Source organism: Orussus abietinus, unplaced genomic scaffold (assembly GCF_000612105.2).
Source record: "Orussus abietinus isolate OABI.00-Male unplaced genomic scaffold, Oabi_2.0 scaffold1, whole genome shotgun sequence".
In the NCBI taxonomy this organism is placed as follows: domain Eukaryota; kingdom Metazoa; phylum Arthropoda; class Insecta; order Hymenoptera; family Orussidae; genus Orussus; species Orussus abietinus.
Window position 1 is genome coordinate 2,855,192 of NW_019396017.1, and position 20,374 is coordinate 2,875,565.

Here is a 20,374-nt window from a genome sequence, read left to right on the forward strand (position 1 = left end):
ATCCGACATGTACATGTTATACGGTTCTTTACGGCGAGAGTTCTTTACCTTACGAGCGCAAGTCGACTCTCGCTAATTAGCCTTTGTACGAGCTAATCGAGAAGCGGATATACGACGGGAGGGAAAAGCAGCACGTGAAGAGGCGGGCAAGCGATTTATTAATCGACACTGTCAATTGATTCCTCGACGTCGGTCCGTTGAAAGTTGTGAACGAGTTCATTAGGGCTCACCGAGTTTCTGATCGATGGCGTCAATTTGCGGCCTTTGGTAGCAAATTTCATATCGAGACGCCTCTTCGTTCGTTGATAGTCAGGGCCGCCATTGATCGCACTTTCTCGCCGCTTGATTAAATCCCCCCCCTCGAATTACGCCTTTTTCCAAGGAGCTGGACGCGTATCGGAATTATCACTCGTCGTAAAAATGGCAAAATAAAGAAACGCCCTGGGAATGTCATTAATTTTGCGTTCTCCGGCGCGAACATTGGAATGCGAAAATCGCTTCCGCGGTTTATCTCGTGATTAACCTACGGAAGTCGGCGACTCGCTCGTTCGTTTCGCCATTTTCTGCGAGAATAACGTCAATTCGCCCGGTCTTTAACCTCGGGAAATATGCAAATGGGCTCTAGAGTATGTAGCCAGGGTTTTTGAGAGGTCGGAAGATTTATCTCTATTTTTTACGCTTTGTGGAACGCTGTTTCGAGGACATGGATATGGGAGGATTGACTCTTTACTTGCAAACGCGATGTTACCATTCAATTCATTAAGAAGCATGTGGCGGCTAATTGGCTGCACCGGACAGGAGAAAATATGCATTTTAAATTATGCACCGCCGACGGGGCCAACCCCGATCGCCGATGAGGGCCAAACTCGCCGACGAGAAATCGATGAAATGCGCCGAAAGATCGGTTTTGATGGCTTATTGATTTTCATATTGCACCGACGAGCTGGGAATGCGAATCGGTAAACTCTCTGAGAGGGAAATTCCGGAAACGAAAATTATGCAACTCGAAATATCGGTGAAACGCACCGAAAGAGATCCTTTTCAATGGCGTGATTAATTTCCCGGTCACAGCCAGGAATGCAAATCGATGAACTGAGAGAAAAATTCCAAAAACAAAGACCATGCGATTCCTTAAAACATTACAAAATTTTCAGTAATTATTTTGAACGGAGGTTCATAATAAAAAAATTGTATTAATCGAGAAATAATTAATTTCACGAGGTAGGACTTCAATCTTCGTGGGAAATGAGTCGATGAATAGGTGACGTCTACTTGCTTCGTTGAAAACGAGCTCGAGTTAACTTTCCTTTTTTTTTTCTTTTTCTCTTTGCAAAATGCGTGCAACAAAATCTGCACTTGCAAATCGGCGCGTGAAGTTGCGAGCGGCGAGCGGTCCCTTTACTTTCGTGGAGAAAGCGACTCGTCAAAAGTCGGAGGAAAAAATCGTACAAGAAACCCTCTGGCCTCGACCAAAGAAACATGTTGGTTTAATCGGTTCTGGCTAAAGAGTTATAAACATCCGAGGTATGCCGCCCCGGGATTCTGGGCAAATCTCGCGGTTTCCACATTTTCGACAGAGCGGCCGCACTTTACGGGCCGCACGCGCGGCCAGATGCAGTCCTAGGTCGATGCATGCCCGGAAATGCAGGGAAAAACGCAGCGTTCCTGCAACGGAACGGTCAACGAGACAGGGAATAACCGGAAGCCCCTCGTTCTGCTAAATACCCGGATAAATACCGAGGAATACGAGGACCGCGTTCGACAATTGCGCAAGTACCACTGCTGGTCAACGCACACGTTAAAAAAAGAAATCCAACAAAATGGATCGATCAACTGCATTTGGTGCATTCCGAAGAACTGGTTAACCGCGCTTTAACTGATTAGTAACTAAACGCGATAAAATAATTCTCTCACCTCCAGGAACTATTTTAATAAAGAAAGCGAATTTCGGATTAATGTAAACCTACGAATTTCATAAATGTGAGATGTACCGAGAATTACAAAAAAAAAAAATGTATTAAATGAAAAAATCGGCAAATTCGGGATGACAGTAAACTTAGGGATTCAATGACTATGAGATATACCTAGAATGAAAAGACGTATGAAATGGAAAAATCGGCTATCGACCTCGGGGCTGCAATTTTCGAACGATTGCCTTGAATTAGTGCATTCCAGGCGGTGCATCCAAATCGGGCTGCAGTTTTACGAGGGAATTTTTCCCAGTTCGCTAATTAAGCCCCCACGGTCTTCCTTCTCGATTTGCGAAGAGAAACGAGAAATGCTCGGAAACGCGACACCGTCCTTCGGCGTCTTTTTATATCCGCCGCGTTTTTTATCCCCAGTCCATAATGGCGGCTTTCATAATAGGAATTTCTCGGCCGATCGAAATTCCCAAGGCCGCCGAGTGTCCGACCTGTGTAATCCAGCTTGGCAATCTGCTTTTCCTGCTTTATTTATCCCCGCCCGTATTAATTATTTATGATATCAGATTACGCGCGGTGAGTCCGATAAATCGTACCGAGAGGCGCCGACGAAATTCCCGCGCCCGCGGAAAAAAGGGAGCAAATCGATCGGAAATCGATCCCTCGCCCCCACGGTTCGATAAAACCGCAATAAATTCCCCCGGAGATACTAATATTGTGTAACGTCATTTTCTGAGGGTTCTTAAGACCACAACTGGACGTTTACGTGGCGGCGTAAATTTTTCTTGCCCGCAGACGTTTCTTCTGAATTAAATCCCAGACGTTACTCGATATTCCTGCGGCATTAAATTCGAGGATTCGAGATCGTGTAAAGAAAATGTAGGAAATTAGTCATTACCGTAGCTAAGTGGCCCTTAAACATTTTGTATAAACATTACGCTTAATTCGACGCGACGATGGCATTACAGCTGCAGTTATGATCCCCGGGTGCAGCGGTAATGCCTTCCATAATTTATGCTAATTACCCAACAATTTACTATTCACGGTGAAGTACACCGACGGACTGTAAATTATGCAATACCCGCTGTGTTTAACGATACGTGGGGTGTTGTAACATCTTCCACAAGAGTGGCCAATATCGATCATCTTGTTCTGCGGTTTCTGGATCGATGTTTGCTTCGAGATGCATTTCTGCAACGATCGAATATCTGCACTCTTTGACAAGTGACATTTCTTTGTGTGTTTCACCTGACACATTTTGTTACACCGAGTCATATTGCGTGCAATTATTCTGGGGTCTCCGCAATACCCGATGCACCGCGAGTGCAGTTTCGATGCCTCGAGTGCGATCGCGCTTGCATGTGTAATTAAAAGTAATTTCCCCTGCAGGCTTTTGTCACCATAAAATCTGCACCCGGGGAGATAAATCGACTCGACTGACGCTGCAATTGCTCGTAAATATACGTTTGCACCTTTCCGGTTATAAATGCACCAGGGGTCTTTTTTTCCCGATGCAGGCGTTCATTACGGGGCTCATTCGGTCTCGAGCCTCGCGGATGGCGAAGAGATGCACCACGGATGCATCGATGCACTCGGTGCCTCGAATTAGAGTATGGTATCGTTGAGGCAAATTAAATCGTAATCCTAGTGGATTTTCAGACTGAAACCAGTGATTTCATTTTTGATTATCATTTCAGCCTCAAGTCCTCATAATTAAATTGATGAGCATAAAATCATAAAGCCACTCTCGGGAATTTCCAGCTTAAAATTGAATTGTTACATTTTTTTTTTATGGTTTCAGGTTTCTGTATGATTCTCAATGATGGGAATAAAATCATAAAATTTCGGAATTTCCAGCTTAAAAATGAATGGTCACATTTTTTTTATTATTTCAGCTCTGATGCTGTTAGATGTCTCGAAACTTCACGCGGAGACTAGAGTCGAAGCCGGAATCGATTGCCTGCTGTTTAAAAACGCCTAATTGGAGAAAGTCGACCGCTCGACTTTTAATTCCTAGGTTAAGAGACTCTCGTAATACCCTCTTGGGGCTCGATAGAATAAAGGAGAGTGCATTAACGGCCGAGGTTAAGAGGCCTGGCTGTTCGGGCTTTTTCACGACGATCCGCGTTACGGCATATAATGGATCGTTAAATCGGTGTGCACAGACTCCGATGGGCCGTGACTCGTGCGTGACGCTTTTCTGAATAACGACGTCCGTGGCCGGCAATTTCCGAAGACCCCTCATTACGGGAAATATTTTTCACGTACGGCCCGAGGTATGCGTATGAGATCGAGGCACGCAAAGATTTTCTGCCGAGAAGGGAAACATCGCCACAAAGTGTATAAAAATCACGAGAGAACTTTCCACCGATTTAAATGTATAAATAAATATTGAAAGTGAAATGCACGTCCTGAGGTTAAAAAAAAAAATTAATAAACCGAAGGCTATCAATTTCTGCTGAGGGATTCTTCTCTAGGAGGGGCCGCAAGGAAGGCTACGACGAGGGGTGGAAATTTTTCAACAGTTTTATTAGATAAAAGTCTAGTATTTACAAAACGATCATAAATTAAGAGAAAGAAAAGTACTCTCGTCCCTCTCTCTCTCGGCACCTTCGGGGTCGTCCAAGAATGGCACGAACACCTGAACGCCAATGGGAGCCCTCGTATATATCTCATCGCAGCCACTAGGCACTGATAGACACACCGTATAAAAAAAACATAGTAATCGAATTACAAACAGGACATGAAGGAATCGTAGATCTAGTGCTTATGGGGAACAACTCGTGATGGCAACGTCGCTGGGTATGGGCGTACCGCTCTCGCTGTAAATAGTAATGGTAATTATGGTAGTATAAAAAAAAAAGTAGCTTACGTGCAATGCTGGGAATGGGAACGGCCATGTTTGCGTTCTGCGAGTGCGCTCGGAACAATTATTCCATTTAATCGTGACGAATTATTATGAATGATCCCGGGAGGGACTTGGAACAAATTTCGACGAATCTGTGAAACGTAATTAAATTATTTACCGCGACTTCCGCAGAACGCAAACTAGCATTTTCCTGACCCGGGACTTTAATATCTCGCGATTAGCTACGAAAGTGCAACTCGGGACATCCGATGCACCTCGAGCCTGCGTTTGGGATGCAACGTGGGAAAATCTGGGGATCTGGACCGGTATAAAGAAAGTAATGGGAAAACGCAGCTGAGAAATTATCCTCGCGAACATGTCTGATCGGGACACGAAGCGCCTCTTCAAGATGATTGGATGAGATCCGAAAATCTGTTCACCGCAAAATCAATTCGAGTTATTAAGCATCGCGTGACGTTAAGATCAGCTGACAAGTGAGGCAAGATATCACCCCTTCGATCCTCTGTTTTTCCATTTCATGCGGGAACAGATTTTAGAACACACCTATCCGAGGATCCCTAGGACCCTCCCGACGATCTAAAGGACCAAGATCAGCAATGAGTAAATTTCCAATTACTAATTTAACCAGCAAGGCCATTCGAAGGTGCTCCGAAACCAAGCGAGGCCTATTCCTCGGCCTCTCCTAGGGATCTTTTCTGGGGAGTTTGTCTAGTACCATAGGCAGGTTCAAGTGGAACCAAGTAGGTGACCTTCTCACTGGCATGGGCCTCCTCCTGTTTCAGGATAGAAGGGTTCTTCCTAACAGGGCGTCTCTGTCGAGGGATGGCAGAAATCTGATCATAGTTCTCATAATCAGGCCTGGCAGCAGGACTCCTCTGCTTCTTCGCGTAATACCCAGCAGAAGAGTTCTCAGTGGCATAGGGTTGCTGAGTGGGCTTGTTGGTCTCAGGGACAGGTGTGACGGTGAATCCGGCATTAATGAGAGCAGCTAAATCCTCCTGAGTGAGAACCTGGTGCCCCTTGTTGGGAAGTCGCACAACCTGCGGAGAGCTCAGCTGATCCTGCTCGATGATCTCTTCGATAGTGAGCGACTTGACCGGAGATTTCTTCAGCAGACCAGACTGAGACACATAGATGGAGGACTGGCCCGAGGAGGGGATCTTCAACTTATGGGCTTGGCGAGGCTGATTAATGGCAGCCTGAGTGTAAACCTGCTCTTCCGTGGCCGCAGTTACGGGGGCGGATTTTGGAGCAGAGCGGGGTACATAGGAGGACCCAGCAGAGGACTGGTACTTCTGCACCTGATCACTGGTGAAGTAGCTATTAGGGGAAGGTAGAGGAACGCTGTTGGGCAGGAGATACTGCACAACAGGGGTATTATCAGGGTCCCGTTTCCTAGCTTCAGCCTGGGCTCGAGCGGCAGCCTGAGCCTCCCCCTGAGCCTTAGCTCGTGCCTGCTGGTGGGCCTTGTAGAGGGCCTCGGCCTGCGCCTGGGCGATGGCCTGAGCCTGAGCCTGGGCCCGGAGCTGGTTACTCTCGAAATTCAGGGCATAGTTGTGCGCGTCCTCCTGCGCCTTCAGGTGCTGCTGTTGCTGCGCCTGCAGCTTCAGAATCGCGTCCGCGTGGGCCTTGTACTCCGCAGCTTCCTGCGCCCGTCTCGCAGCAGCAACTTCGGCCTGATTCTGGGCCTTCAATTGGGCCTTGTATGCAGCTTCATGGTCCTTCGGCGGGGTGGTCTGCTCTTCTATATGCGCGCGTCCTGCCTCGCTCACCTGCGCTCCTTCCTGGATCTGCTCGAGGGCGCTCTGTTGCTGGTAACGTTCATGCACCAGGCGAATCTGCTCGAAGGCCGCCTGCTGGTGCTTGTTGTGCGAGTCCTGGGCCACTTTCTGGAACGCCAGAGCCTGGGCCTCAGCCTGAGACTGGGCTCGAGCAATCGCGTCGGCCTCTGCTCGAGCCTGCGCCTGCTGCAGCTTCAGGTGACCCTCGTCCGCCGAGGGCTCCGTGTACTGCGGAGACGGTCTGAACGGCTTGTTGGACTTCACCTGGTACTCCGGTGCCTGCACCTGCAGCTGGTGGTACTGCAACCTGACTGGCTCCTCCACGGTCTGATAAGAAGGCGACACCGGTTGCTGGTAACGCGGAGCTGTGGTCTCTATGTGGTACTGCTCGGGTGCAGCTGCAGGCTTTGCGTATTCCGCTGGGTAGCCCACCACCTGCTGGGAGTACTGGGGATACCCGTTTCCCTTCAGCGGCCTTTTCGACGATGCCAACTTGAACTCTTGAGCCTGATTGGCCGACACCAGCTGCAGCAGCTCCTGTTCAAAGGTTCCCAGCTTTGGCTCCGAATAGGCACTCGATACTTGGTACGAGGCCGAGTTCGAGGGACTCGCCTGTAGTCTTGCCAAATGCAAAGCTTCTGCACGGGACTGCGCATCTGCCTGAGCCTGCACTTCGGCTACTGCTTCGGCTCGTGCAAGTGCATCGGAGTGAAGCTGAACTCGTGGTCTGGGGGGAGATACAGCTGGGACGCGCTGATTTTGGTACGCTTGCTGAAGCTGTTGCTGCTGCCTAGCGTATGCTGGGAGCGGCCGACGCTGCGGCGCAGCGTTTCTCGGCGCAGAATATGCCTGCGGCTCTGACTGAGTGTACTGAGACACGAGCGTCAAGTACTCCGGCGACAACTGGAAAAAAAAGAAAAACAATGTTCAGCACTCCTCACACCTACTCTGGGTAGAAATTATTTTAAAAACCGTATATACCTGCTTACAACGCACCGTTAAAAAAAAATTATAAACTCAATTACTTAATCATGATATACGATAGTTTTAATTTTCTTGAGGTACTTTATCATTAAATGTAGCCAGGGGACGATTTTTCAGGCTCGATGTGTCGCTTCGAATGGAACCCTTCAAAACACCTGTACACTGATAAAAAAATGTTCATTGAACAAGAGAAATATCTCATTAATTCAAAGAAGCATTATTTGAGACAAATTATTCCTTTCATTGATAAAATATTTCCTTCATTCAATATTTCTTTTTTTCATGGTAGGAGTTTACTCTCGGCGGTATCTCATGCTTATTTCTGATTGACGATGCCGGGCAATTGCTCCGTGAAGGTGTTGCCATTTGCAGAGGTGGTATCCGATAATCTAGCCTCCTGTCAATCCCGAAAAGAGTGTCGACCCTATCTGGAAATCTTGATCGTTAATCAGGACCCTCTGAGATCCTTCAAGCCGTGATAAACCTGTATAGAAACGGAGCCTCGGCGAGGAATTAGAGAGGCGTGGAGTGTGTGCCAAACTAATGGATGCGGCTCGCCCAACCGGCGATAAACCACCGGCTGGCTTTAATGTCCGCTTGATAAATTATTGATAAATGTCGGAACTGCACCCCGCGCTTTCTACGTTGCATAACCGGGAAGCAATTCGCACCTTCGCGAGACATCCGACCCGATTTCAGTGGATGGATTTCTGAGGGGTCCGGGATCGCGAGGGAGGTCTTGGAGTACTGTGGAAAATACCGTTGAATGTTGGGAAAAAATCGGAATCGCTGGATAATCATTGGGAAATGCTAGAAAGATATGAAGACGTCATTGGAGAATGATGAGGAATTATGGAGAACGCTGGAGAACGTTTGGAGAACACTCGAACAACGTCCAAGAACTGTGGAGAACATTGGAGAACGTTAAGAAAACGATTTCGGAGCGCTGGGAAACGGCGAAGAATGATGGCGAACACTTGGAGAACGTGAAAAAATAACGGAGAACGTTTTGAGAATGCCGGGGAACGTTTAAAAAATCAAAGAACTGCGGGGAACATTGGAGAACGTTAAGAAAACGATTTTAGAGCGCTGGGCAACGACGAAGAATGATGGCGAACATTTGGAGAACGTGAAAAAATAACGGAGAACGTTTGGGGAATGCCGGGGAACGTTTAAAAAATCAAAGAACTGCGGGGAACATTGGAGAACGTTAAGAAAACGATTTTAGAGGGCTGGGCAACGGCGAAGAATGATGGCGAACATTTGGAGAACGCTTTTACGAGGCCGTTCGTCATCGCACATCGTTGCGACCGCAACGCCCACTAATCGATACCCATTAGCCAGAAACGAGATTCGAGGCATTCTACCAGACTCGACCATTCGTCCCGACCAAGAAGGAGATTTATTCACCGCGTTTCCCAGACCTCCGACTATCCGTGTCGCTTCCCCAGAAATTCAAGGTAATTCGCCACAAACTCGATGCACCGACAGGAACTCGACGATTCCTCGAGAGAACGAATATCGGTTTCTAATCGAACTTCGACCAAGGATGTCGGATTAGAGAAAACCCGAGACTTTCATCGGGACTTTCTATGGCGGACTTGGCCGGGAAGTGTCATCCTCGAGACGTTTATCACTCGAAGAGGAGGGCGACCTGCCTCGATCGACGTCTTCGAGGATGCCGCACATTCCGGGGAAAATCCAGGTTCTCCCCTCCTTTCCTCGCGCGGAATTTTCTCCCCTCTCTTCTCCTGGCGGAAAGTGGCGCAAAAATGGATAAACGCCGCATTAAATCATGCAGACCGGTCCCGACGGCAATCGAAGTCGCCGATATACCTTCTAATGCCTAATGAGTCAATGGTGGCGGCTCGCAAGGCCGCTTCGGCCAAATCGAAACGGGGCTGGGTCTCGGGAACTCGCGATCGTTCGGCTCTCCATTTAACGCTGGGTGTGGTTTTACCGGTTTTCTGGTTGCCGGCTAAGACTAGAATTACGAGTAAGCTCTCCGGGTTGCGCAACCAAGACTTACGGGCCGCGAGGCGTTAACGCCGCGTACGTCCTCTACCGGCGTTTCGCGACAAAAACATAATTAACGGAGCTGACTTCGATCGGTTGATCGCCGACGACTTCCCGTTAAGGGGGACGATGGATGGAAACCCGGGTGTCCTTTTAAAAAATGCGGAAAATCGGGAACCCCCAAACGATCTCGCCTGAAATCGGGATTTTTCGCGGAAAAAATATTATCAACGGAATTGTCTTCCCTTGGTTAATCACTGATGATTTTTCACAGCAAAGGACGATGGATGGAAACCTGGGTGTCCTTTTAAAAAATGCGGAATATCGGGAACCCCCAAACGATCTCGCCTGAAATCGGGATTTTTCGCGGAAAAAATATTATCAACGGAATTGTCTTCTCTTGGTTAATCACTGATGATTTTTCACAGCAAAGGACGATGGATGGAAACTCGGGTGTCCTTTTAAAAAAATGCGGAAAATCGGAAACCCCCTAGGAGCGATCTCACCTGAAATCAGGATTTTACTCCAAATTCCGATATCAATGGATGCCTTGAAAAAGAACAGCTACCCCAGAATTAATCCAAATAACGAGAAATAAATTGGAAACCCTATCAATAGGAATTTATAATACAATTAATCGAAATAACGAGAAATAAATTGGAAACCCGATCAATAGGAATTTATAATACAGGAGGCGTAAGTGGACCAGTCCTAGCGGCGCCATTTTGTTCGAATGTAAATTTTCTTCCTAAGCTCTTAATTGCGTAATAAATTATTATCAGTGGATGTGTCATGTGCTTGGGAGTTTCGTATGAAGAATTCTCAAACGTAGGTGCTTGTTTTCGGGCTCAAAGTGTTGGTTACAGCTCTTAAGGGTACGATCAAAGGAATTACTGATAAAGGCGATCCCGAAACGTCAAAGCATGAGACCTTGCCTCCCCCGTGCGTTCACCGGCATCCTGTTCGGAATCGACGCAGAGCTGGAAACGCATAACCGAGTCTGGATACATGCTCGAAAGTTGTGCGACAGAACTCGTTGCAACACCGTCCGCGTGTGAAAAATCTCTCCACGGCTTGTTAATCGCGCAAGTGATAGGCGGCCAATGGTCACGGTTGACCGATGGCCGAACGACGTCGAAAGTCGCGGACGTTCTCCTCGTAGGAAGAGATCGCGAAGCCTCGTAAAGCTCCTACACGTCGGATGGAGAAGGACGCAGTCTTTTGTCCTTTCCAGGCCGGAAAAACGAGGAACTCGCTCGACCGGATCGCGATCGAATTCCCCTGTTCCCCTTAGATATTCTCCAAGTGCACCCGACCATGCTAGCCATTGTCCATTTGTAAAAAAAAAAGTTATAGACATTACCCAGATAGACCTCAAGATCGACTGCAAGCGGAGATCGAGATCTCGGTTCTTCTTGGGAGACATCGGGGGTATTTCTTGATCGGATATAGATTGGACAAATTTTCTTTTCTTTTCCTTTTTTTTTTTTTTTTAATAATTTCTCACCTCTTGGGCGTCATCGCCGTGGCGAATGATGTACTGACTCGGGGATGCTCCGTACACTGCACTGGCCGATATCGGCGATCTCTTGACAGGCTCCTTGACATCGATTTCCAGCATCACCAGGTCATCGGCTCCAGCCGATGCAGAGGATGCCGAAGACGCCACTTGCGTCTTCTCGGCCTCTTTGCCGGCGGAGACCGCCAGGAGGCCTGGAATTAAATTAATATGTAATTAATGAAAAGAGAGCGCGAGAGATTCAGATACACTGGGGGAAAGATATTCATTGAACCGAAGGAATAATTCATTTAATAGTCCCAATGAAATTGTCATCATTCTGAAGGAACGTTGCATACAATCTATGTTCGAGTTGGAGTCAAGTAATTAGTCTCTGAATGGGACATTTTTTTTTCTCGGTGCACTTTCGTCGGTAATTCGAAATTCCTCGACTTTTGCTGACAGAGAACGAATAGAGTCCGGCGAAACGAAGTGCATGGAGAAAGTTGCATGTATCGGGTAATGAGCTAATTCAGGGAAGTGTTTTACACCCTTAGGGAGTTCCTAAAATGTGAACTCGATCTAAAACACTTAGAAATCAATTTTCGAAACCCACCTAAGGCTCTTTCGGGGGGGCGCCGCCTCTTTCCAATTGCTACATTTGCATGCATTATCGGTAACCGGCATAATTGCACCGGGCCCGCGAAACAATTTACGGGAATTCCTATTTGCATGGGAAATTGCGGAATAAATAAAATCCGACCGTTCGGCAGGCCCTAAGTCGTCTCGTTGGACGTCACGTGAGCAATCGCCGATCGATCGGCACTTATCGATCTCTATCGATCGATACCTTACGCGAGCTCGTTTCCGATACGGGGCTCGGCCAGTTTCTCGTTACTCATCGATTGATTCTCACAGAAACGAGTGCGAGTATGTACTCGACGGTACATGTACTCTCGAATACATGTACTCGAGCCGGAAGACTTTCACAGAATCGATGCCTCTTCGACTCTCGATTTATCTCCCACCTTCATATACACCGCGCCTTCGATTTTCCACGCCGTTAAAAAAATCTATAAACTTCCCTTTTCATATATAAATTAACCCAAAAATCCGAAATCCGGTACAACAATTTAAATCCCTGTACAATATTTGTAGAACGTGTGAACGATTTTCGAACCCTGCATTTTATTTACGGCATTGTTCATGCCAACCTATATACTGCTTATATTAGGGGATTATGAATTTAGTTTGTCATGTGAAATCTCTGTGAAAATTTCAATACATATAGTGGGAATTTTTTGGGATTCTTTTAACGGGGTGAATTTTTTTTACCGATAGAGGAGATTGACCGGTGATAAAAAGGACCTATTTTCCCGAATCGAAAAATCTATCGCGATTCGCAAAAGGTTACTCGACTTTCAGTTAGGGTCGACGTGTCCTGAACGCTTATCCCGAGGCATTGCACTTACGCAATAGTAAATGGGTTATAGTGCTGCTCGACTGGGCATTGTAGAGTGCCCGGCGTCGCAGTAACGACCGTATTACTTATTCCTCGCTTTCCTTCGGTTAAATCCCCGACCGAGGTATTCGCGATCGCAGACATGAAGGAAAAAGGATATCCATGGATTTATTCCACGGAAAGATTAGAAAAATTACTCGATTTATATATTTTTTATATTTATTCCTGAAGACTACTACAGTGAGCCGAGAAAAGGATTTCACTGAACCGTGCATGCACTGCCCTCTTATCAAGAGATCGAAGTTTCGTTGGAAAACTAATCCCGGCGATCCCTCGATAAGCGAGATCCCCGCTGATAGTAAAAACATCCCCATTTCCGCGGATATGATTTTTAAGGAAAAAATCGGGAAAACCGGAGGAACTTGCCAAACGCCCCGAGATTCCGGATAAGGATCCCCTGATAAGGGGACGGCATCTCGGGGTCGGTGAAATAGTCGATACTCGGGGAAAATCCCTGTTATCGAATTTCTATCGGCTCTCGGAAACTCGATTCGAGATAACGCGACGATTCCGCGAAGTGCTCCAGATTACGGGCTGGATTATCAGAAGTGCCGATCGTAAGCGTAATATCCCGATTCCGTAACCGAGGAAGGTAAATCGGGACTAATTAGCGGAAAATTTCCGCACACCTGAGCTGCATTCCTGCATACGGAGATCGGTTTCTCGAGGCTTGGGGAGGACTATTTCGGGCGTTATCGGCCTTATCAGGGGACTCGAAATAATCGTCGCGGTTGCCCCACGATCTGTCGAACCCCACTTCGTACGGGGGGTAAAAAAGTAAGAGCGGGATTTTCACAAGAGCAGCGTTGCACCGGTGCACTCTCGAGGACCTGCATAATGTCGGTTTCGCAAGACGTGGACGTTGCCGGGTGCTGATATTTAGATCGCCTCGGCTCCATTATCCTGCCTCGAGCCAAGAGTTACGTGGTGAGATCGACACATTGTACGAAGTTTTCACGTGCTAATCCTCTGCGCGAATCCCGTGCCTTAGGGGAGTCCCTCCTATCGACCTTTGTAGCGATTAGCGCCATTAAGAGACTCGAGGCGCGACCAAGGCGACGCGAAACCCTCGTCCCTTAAAAAAAAAAGTCAATTTTCTTTCAAAATAATCCACCGAATCGTCTAAGACTTTACCACGTGATTCATAATCACCTAAGCAACGTGCGACTGCTATCGGAATTCTGATTCTCGAAACAGAATCATGCTAAATCAAGAAATGTCATTTGGAAAATCGACATTTCAAGGTGCTGCAGTGAATTCGGTGGAATCGCATTAATTATTGTGCATTTCTCTTTTTCACGGATATCCATTTAAGTCAACTCGTGAACGAGCACCGTCGAATGGCTCTGTGCGTTTGTCTTCCTTATCGAACCGATATCAGGGCGTTAAATCTCCAGAGAGACCAGCAAGTCGGGCTTACGACACGACTGTGGGAATCGGCGAGCTTTCGTCACCTGGACAGGTAACTTTTTTCTTTTTTTTTTCCTTTTTTTTCCAGCGTGTCGTGTAACGCGGGAAAAGTCGCCGCGTGACCGAGAGGTCTCTCTGTCCTAACGCCGCTTTGTTGTTCCTACGTGAGATTCCACGGATGCGTGCAATGCGTGTCTTGAGTAACACGGGTGTACCCGGTGGGCAAGATCGTTAAGTAACATCCTTGTTAGGCCTGATCCCGCCTAATTAACGAAGCCGATTGTTACGTGGCTTTCCGTTAATACGACCTCACGAGTGGACGGCGTTTCCTCTCTGGTGGATTCTCTTCCTTTGAACGTCGGTCCTCAAAAAAAATAATAAAAAATTTCCATTATCCACAGAGTCGATCCGGTAACAACAATGCCGTTCAAGTCGTGCCAGACGAGGTGCTCGACCAGGATTTGCATCTCATATCAGCGCGTGCTCATTTCCCGTGCGAACCTTATCGAGGATCTCTTTAACGGCTTTCCCGGGATACTTGACAAAACGTACTTGAGATCCAGAGTACCGAGCTCTATTCTCGTTGCACTTTCTCCTGAGAACGGGGCCTGGCTTGGGAACCGATCGGATTTAAATCCCCGGAATGTATAAATGGAAATTCCGGAGAATTATACAGATCCCCACTTTTCGTAGGAAAATTTAAAATCCTCATTCTCTCAACAAGAGCCAATAAAAAAAAATCGGCAGTTGAGTTTCAGTGCTTAGAAGGTGTAAGTAAAAATTCAGGAGGTAGATGAGGATCCCCCCTTTTTGTAAAAAAATTAATATCAGGATTTTCTTAGTGACGGGTAATTAAAAAAAAATTGGATCGATCTTTCGTGGATGGGCTTCGGTAACCGAGTTTAGGCTCTTGCAATGGCGAGCGAAGTTGTACTGGTGGCGTTTATCATTTCGATTTTTATCCTCGGATAGGAGAAAGCGAAATAGCTGAGGGTCTCTTTAGTAATTATAAAAGTCGGGGAAAACGTCCCCCCGGGAAATGGACGACCCGCGACGTCGCATCCGGCGGTCGCGGTGTTATGGATATTTAATTGGCCGTTTGCGAGGGAAAACGCGACGCCACCGGCGTGTGGAAGAAAGTGCGTATCTCCGCGGCAGGAGAGCAAAGCAAAAGGGGGAAAAGTGCGGCTGATTATAGGAAGCGTTCTGCTTCCGATGAGAGCTGCGGTGGCCACCCCGAAGCCTCCACCGCAGCTTCAATTAAAGCACAGCTTCCGCAGTTTCCGCGGTTCCCACCGCGTAATTGGCCGCCATTTTGAATCCCGAGTTCCCGTTTGCTCGGCGAAATCCCCGATTTCCTGGGACGCGTCATTCCCGCGATTAATGACTACGTATCCTTCCGAGATGAAGGAAAATTTTTCAATCAATGCAATTGGGATAAAATCCACGGATAAGCGAGGAATTTCCATACGATGCGGTAAAAGTGGACGGTTCGATTTTTGCAAGAAAGTAACGACGACGGCAATCAGAGTAGATACTTATACAATGTCATTTTTCCACGTTACGTCCCCCTGATAATTGGTCGCGAATTGATTTTACGACTTTTTCTTGAGGAGCTCTGGACCTCGTATCGGCGCGACTAATCAAAGGAGCCGCGCGCGTAATCAGCTGCTTGAAAAATGATTTATCGCCGCCCTACATGGGAGCAATTGCATAAGCGCTGATTTCACGATCCGCCGAGATCGACTTACTCGATTGCGCACACGCCCCGACGAGGGTAACTGCGGTTAAAGGTCGCGGTAATTTGGAAAATCCAGAAAGGAAGCGTTGCCGGGTTAAAACGACCCATACTTAAATTCCCCTTGAAATTAAATGTGCATCCTTAATGCCCATTCCCCGATGCAAAATGATTTCATGTCCCACGTGCCGAAAATACCCAGCTGCGTATTTCAAGACCTGCCGAGACATTTTAAAAAAATTTTCACTATTTTCTGTGATTTTTAATAATGCTCCAAGATTTTCCAAGGTCTGCGTCCTGCTTCGGCGAGTGCGCGCGGGACTTCTGGAATGCACGATGCATGTCCTGCATGTGTGCATAATGTCCGTTCTCGGGGCGAGACGTGGCCGTGTCGTGCTTTGGTTTTCACTTTCCAGCCTGCACTCTCGCCGGTGCGGACTTCCGACTCCTTGCACGGATTGCCGGTGCAGGAGTCAGTCACCCACACCTGCCGGAGCTCGCAGGAGCCGCCGTGTCCGCGCGTATCCTGGTCGCTACCCTCGAGGTCCGAGTCTCGCAGCTGCACTCACTGCCGGTTAGAAAGGCGAGTCGCGGCCCAGTCCTACGTACTCCACGTCGGACGATTTCCCAATCGGCCCCACTCGAACGTGTGGGACTCCGAGGCGGACGCCCTCGTTTCGCTCGAGGTGGACGTAACGACCACGAGGTGCGAGATTCGCGGACGAAAGCCCGGAAATGAGATCGGCCATAAGATAAATCGGACGCGTTCCATGATACATCGACCCTGGAGAAAGGACAGCTTTTTGGGCCGATTAGATTAAATGGAATGTAATTTCGATAGAGGAGGTGAATCGGCATCGCCATTACAATCTACTAGAGAGTAACAAGGGAATTTCAATTAACTCAGTGAATGAAATTTCGGCGACCAGGAAGGCTTATAGGCTTACAGCTGATCATTAAGGCGGGGTGAAAGCGCCGTCGAAGAGGTCTCGTTTATCACACTTTTCTCATAACCTGGCGCACCGAATCGTTTCAAACTTTGCTACGTTAATGGAGAGGCTATAAGGAAGGTCCCTCCACCCGTGAAATTTCAGGGTTTTAAGAATTTCCTCAGGGAAGGAGATTTGGACATTTCAGCGATCTAGGAATACCTATTGTTGGTTATTAATGGGTATTTAGTGGGTTAATAGAACTTGAAGACCCCGAGAAGTGCGGCCACCGAATGGCCTCGCCTGTTTCTTCCTTCGTTCCTTTTTTAACCCTTTCCTAGTAGTATTTCCTCACGATTACGAGGTTCCAAGAGCGATCTTTGGCAACCGCGACTGCTCCTTTTCCTCGCAGGGGGTAACGAGTCGTAATGGCTGCTCGTTCCAGGGAGGCGTTAATACGACGAAGAGGTGGGATGTCGACTCGTTGCACAAGTGCGAAGGTCGCGGTGAGCTCTCGTTCGCCGAAGAACGGAAGTACAGAAGGCTGAGCGATGGCTTAGAAAGTAAGTCGAATGCGAGAAGAGATCTCTAAATCCTCGATCCTCGGACTTTCCTTCCAACGATTTTTCATCATTTTCTCCCCCAACCTCTCAAAGATCCCCAACAAAAGGAAAACTCCCCCAGCTTCTGGAATTATTTCTCTTCACCCCTGCACGATGACAGAAAATATTTTTTTATAGAAATTTCCCATATTGCATGTTTCATATTTTTAGATTCTCTACCGAATTATTTCCTTTCGTTTGTGAAATGGGATCGATGGCGATCGGCTCTATGATCTGATTTCCGAGGGAGTTGCGGTTTGATCCTCGTGTCTAAAAAATCCCACGTCGGACTGCATTAAAATCCCGCTCACGGTTCCTGGTCCGAACTGCGGCCCAATCGGTTAGTTCCACCTCGTGTTCCGGCGAGTTAGCGAGTGCGTGCATTAGACTGCACCTCGAGAACACGCTTCTAACACGAAAGGAACAAATCGATCTGATCCGTTTAGCTCCGGCTCGGTGAGCCGATCGCTCTTGGCGCCGAGCTTCTCTGTTCGCGAATTACCGCCTCGATCGATCTGTTCCGAGGGATTTTTCGCTTTCCGCCCGATCCGATCCTCTTCTACTTCCTCCTTCTTCCTCTCTTGGGTTATCTCTTAAGTTTCTCCTAAGTCGGCCCGAGTTATGCCGGAGAAAGTCTTTCCGACGTCCGACTCAAGCGTGTACGCTCCGGGTGCGGTTGTAACCGATATTACTGAAATCGAAGATATCAGGCGAGTCTTACGGCTGTTATTACGTGTCAGGATCGGTTAACGACAAATTACCTAGACATGGTTGACATTTCAGAGTCGACTTCCTCATGGAAGTGAATTTCCCTACAATTGCTCCGAAATAATCCGCAGGAATTAAATTAAATAATTCGCAGAAATTAAATTAAATAATTCCCACTCACGCGTTGTACGCTTAAAGTGCGGTTGTAACCGATATTACTGAAATCGAAGATATCAGGTGTGCCTTGCGGCTGTTATTACGTGTCAGGATCGGTTAACGACAAAGTACCTAGACATGGTTGACATTTCAGAGTCGACTTCCTCATGGAAGAGAATTTCCCTACAATTGCTCCAAAATAATCCGCAGGAATGAAATCAAATAATCCCCACTCGGTATTAAAATAATTCTAACGAAGTGTAATTAAACTCCGGAAGGTTTAATAGTATTGGGAAAAAATTAATCTCGCCGGTAATTTTCATAAATCCGGATTAGCGGAATTATTCTCGAGGATGATGGACGTCTGTTTGTGTTTGAAATCCCGGGAGCTTTTAATTTACGATTTATTAAACGACGGGGAACGTCAATTCCGTGATGTGTAAAAGTCGAGTAAAAGTGATCTCCCTTTTTAATGGCGGATATGAGACGATGGACTAGAAAGTCGTGTGGGAATTTATCCGCAGATTGGAGGACAAGGATTTCTCGGTCCACGATGGATGTCTTTAAGTGGGAAATCGCGTTTCACGTAAACGACTTCGAGTCCAGTAAAATTGAAATATCGCAGATAAGCGGGATACGCTTTCTATGGGATTACTTCTGCATTGCGGAGGTTTAATTGGACGCGTTTACCGATTTACATGGGTGAGGGTCGAGGATCGTTTTTCATCCCAGGGAATTTCGAGAACGCGGAATTTCTCGATTCCGCGTTAAATAAAAGGGTCCTATCTTTTCCTCAATGTTTGGCCAGGGACAATTTTTAATACCATCGAGTTACGACCTTGCAGAATTTAAATACACAGGTCGGGAAATTACGGGGCGATGTGGGATTACGTATAGCGTGCCTAGGTGAATATAGTTAATAAGAAAGCGGGACTCCGTCTTCCGGTGAGCGAGTTTCTAGACTGTAAACCACGGGTGTGCATGCTCTCTGTACTCGTAAAATACCATTTCCCACACATACCCGGTCTGAAGAATTTTACGTAACCCGGAGCATGCGATTTATAGTACGAGCAGGCGGTAGTTTATATCAATACGCGGTAATACTCTATAAACTGGGATAAATCGCAATATCCGGCAGGCAAATCGAGTCTTTCCCCGTTTTACCCCCTCATTGCTCTATAAATAATATTACTTTACGGGGTAATTTAATTTTTACAGAGAAATTTTCAGAGCCAGCCCGAATTAGCGCTCAACGAGGGGCTCAATAAAAATTTAACCACCTAGGGCAAGTGATTCGAGAATCTCGGTGAACTTGAATTGAGTTACTCCCGCAGTCAGATCGCAATAAAGATGATTTATGGTAGAAAAAAGGAAGCCAATCTTCCGCCCAACGGTTAAGGCTCCCTTCGTTGCCAGAGCAACCGTGGACGCGCAATTTGCACGTACTCGCGTACATACATACGCGCGTACCCACGCACCTCGGCGTGCCTTCACGCACCCTCGCTTTAGCTCCTCGTAAAAACGGCAAAATCAACCGTGGCTACATTACGGGCCTAGCTGTCCAATTTTACCAATTACCAGTGGCAAGAAACGCGACTAGCTCGATTTTACGGAGTCGCGTCTAGCTCGAGCGTGACCGCCGAATTCCCCGGGAATTAATCGAAATCTCGAGCCTCCACCGGCACACCCGATTTAACAATTAATTTCATTTATTTAGAGGCATCTCAGGGTACGAGACGATTATTCAAGGCAAAATTTCCCCCGAATTAGCCCCACTGCACTCGAGAGAATTTTTCGGTGATTAATTTCCATATTTTTTTTCTTTTTTCCAGGGTTTCGAGAAGGCACGCTTATCCGAGGTCGTCCTCGGGCACTGGGTATCACTTGGATCGTCATGGTGCGATCTTCACAACGGGTTGGCACACAAATCACCCTGACAACGTCGAGTCCATCTCGGTGGTATCGCACACTCACCTGCGAGAACGAGTAGCCACATGGTGAGTTAAAGGAGTGACGGGGCTCCCAGAGAATGTTCGGTGGAAGTGGACTCCTCGTGGCTTTATAGACCCAGGGGAAAGGCCGCGCCCGGCTGGACCAGGTGGGGTGGTTCTCCACTTTTCTGCACGGCACGACCTCTTAAATGCACGGGATGCATAGGTCGGCCCAACAATGGCTCTATCGCCCTGTCCCCCTGAATTACGATTTTTAGGGCCCAAAAAGGTGCCAAATGAAAAATACA

At 47.4% G+C, this 20,374-nt stretch overlaps 1 protein-coding gene across 1 annotated transcript; it reads right to left on the reverse strand.

The window, feature by feature from the left end:
* Positions 1-2,639: 2,639 nt before the first annotated feature.
* On the reverse strand, positions 2,640-20,193 carry LOC105697884 (nuclear receptor corepressor 1). Its single transcript, XM_012421615.2, has 3 exons — positions 20,110-20,193; positions 11,080-11,285; positions 2,640-7,475 (listed from the first exon to the last, which is right to left on the reverse strand). Exons 1-3 carry the CDS (start codon positions 20,129-20,131, stop codon positions 5,457-5,459), a joined length of 2,247 nt encoding a protein of 748 aa, XP_012277038.2. The 5' UTR covers positions 20,132-20,193; the 3' UTR covers positions 2,640-5,456.
* Positions 20,194-20,374: the final 181 nt, after the last annotated feature.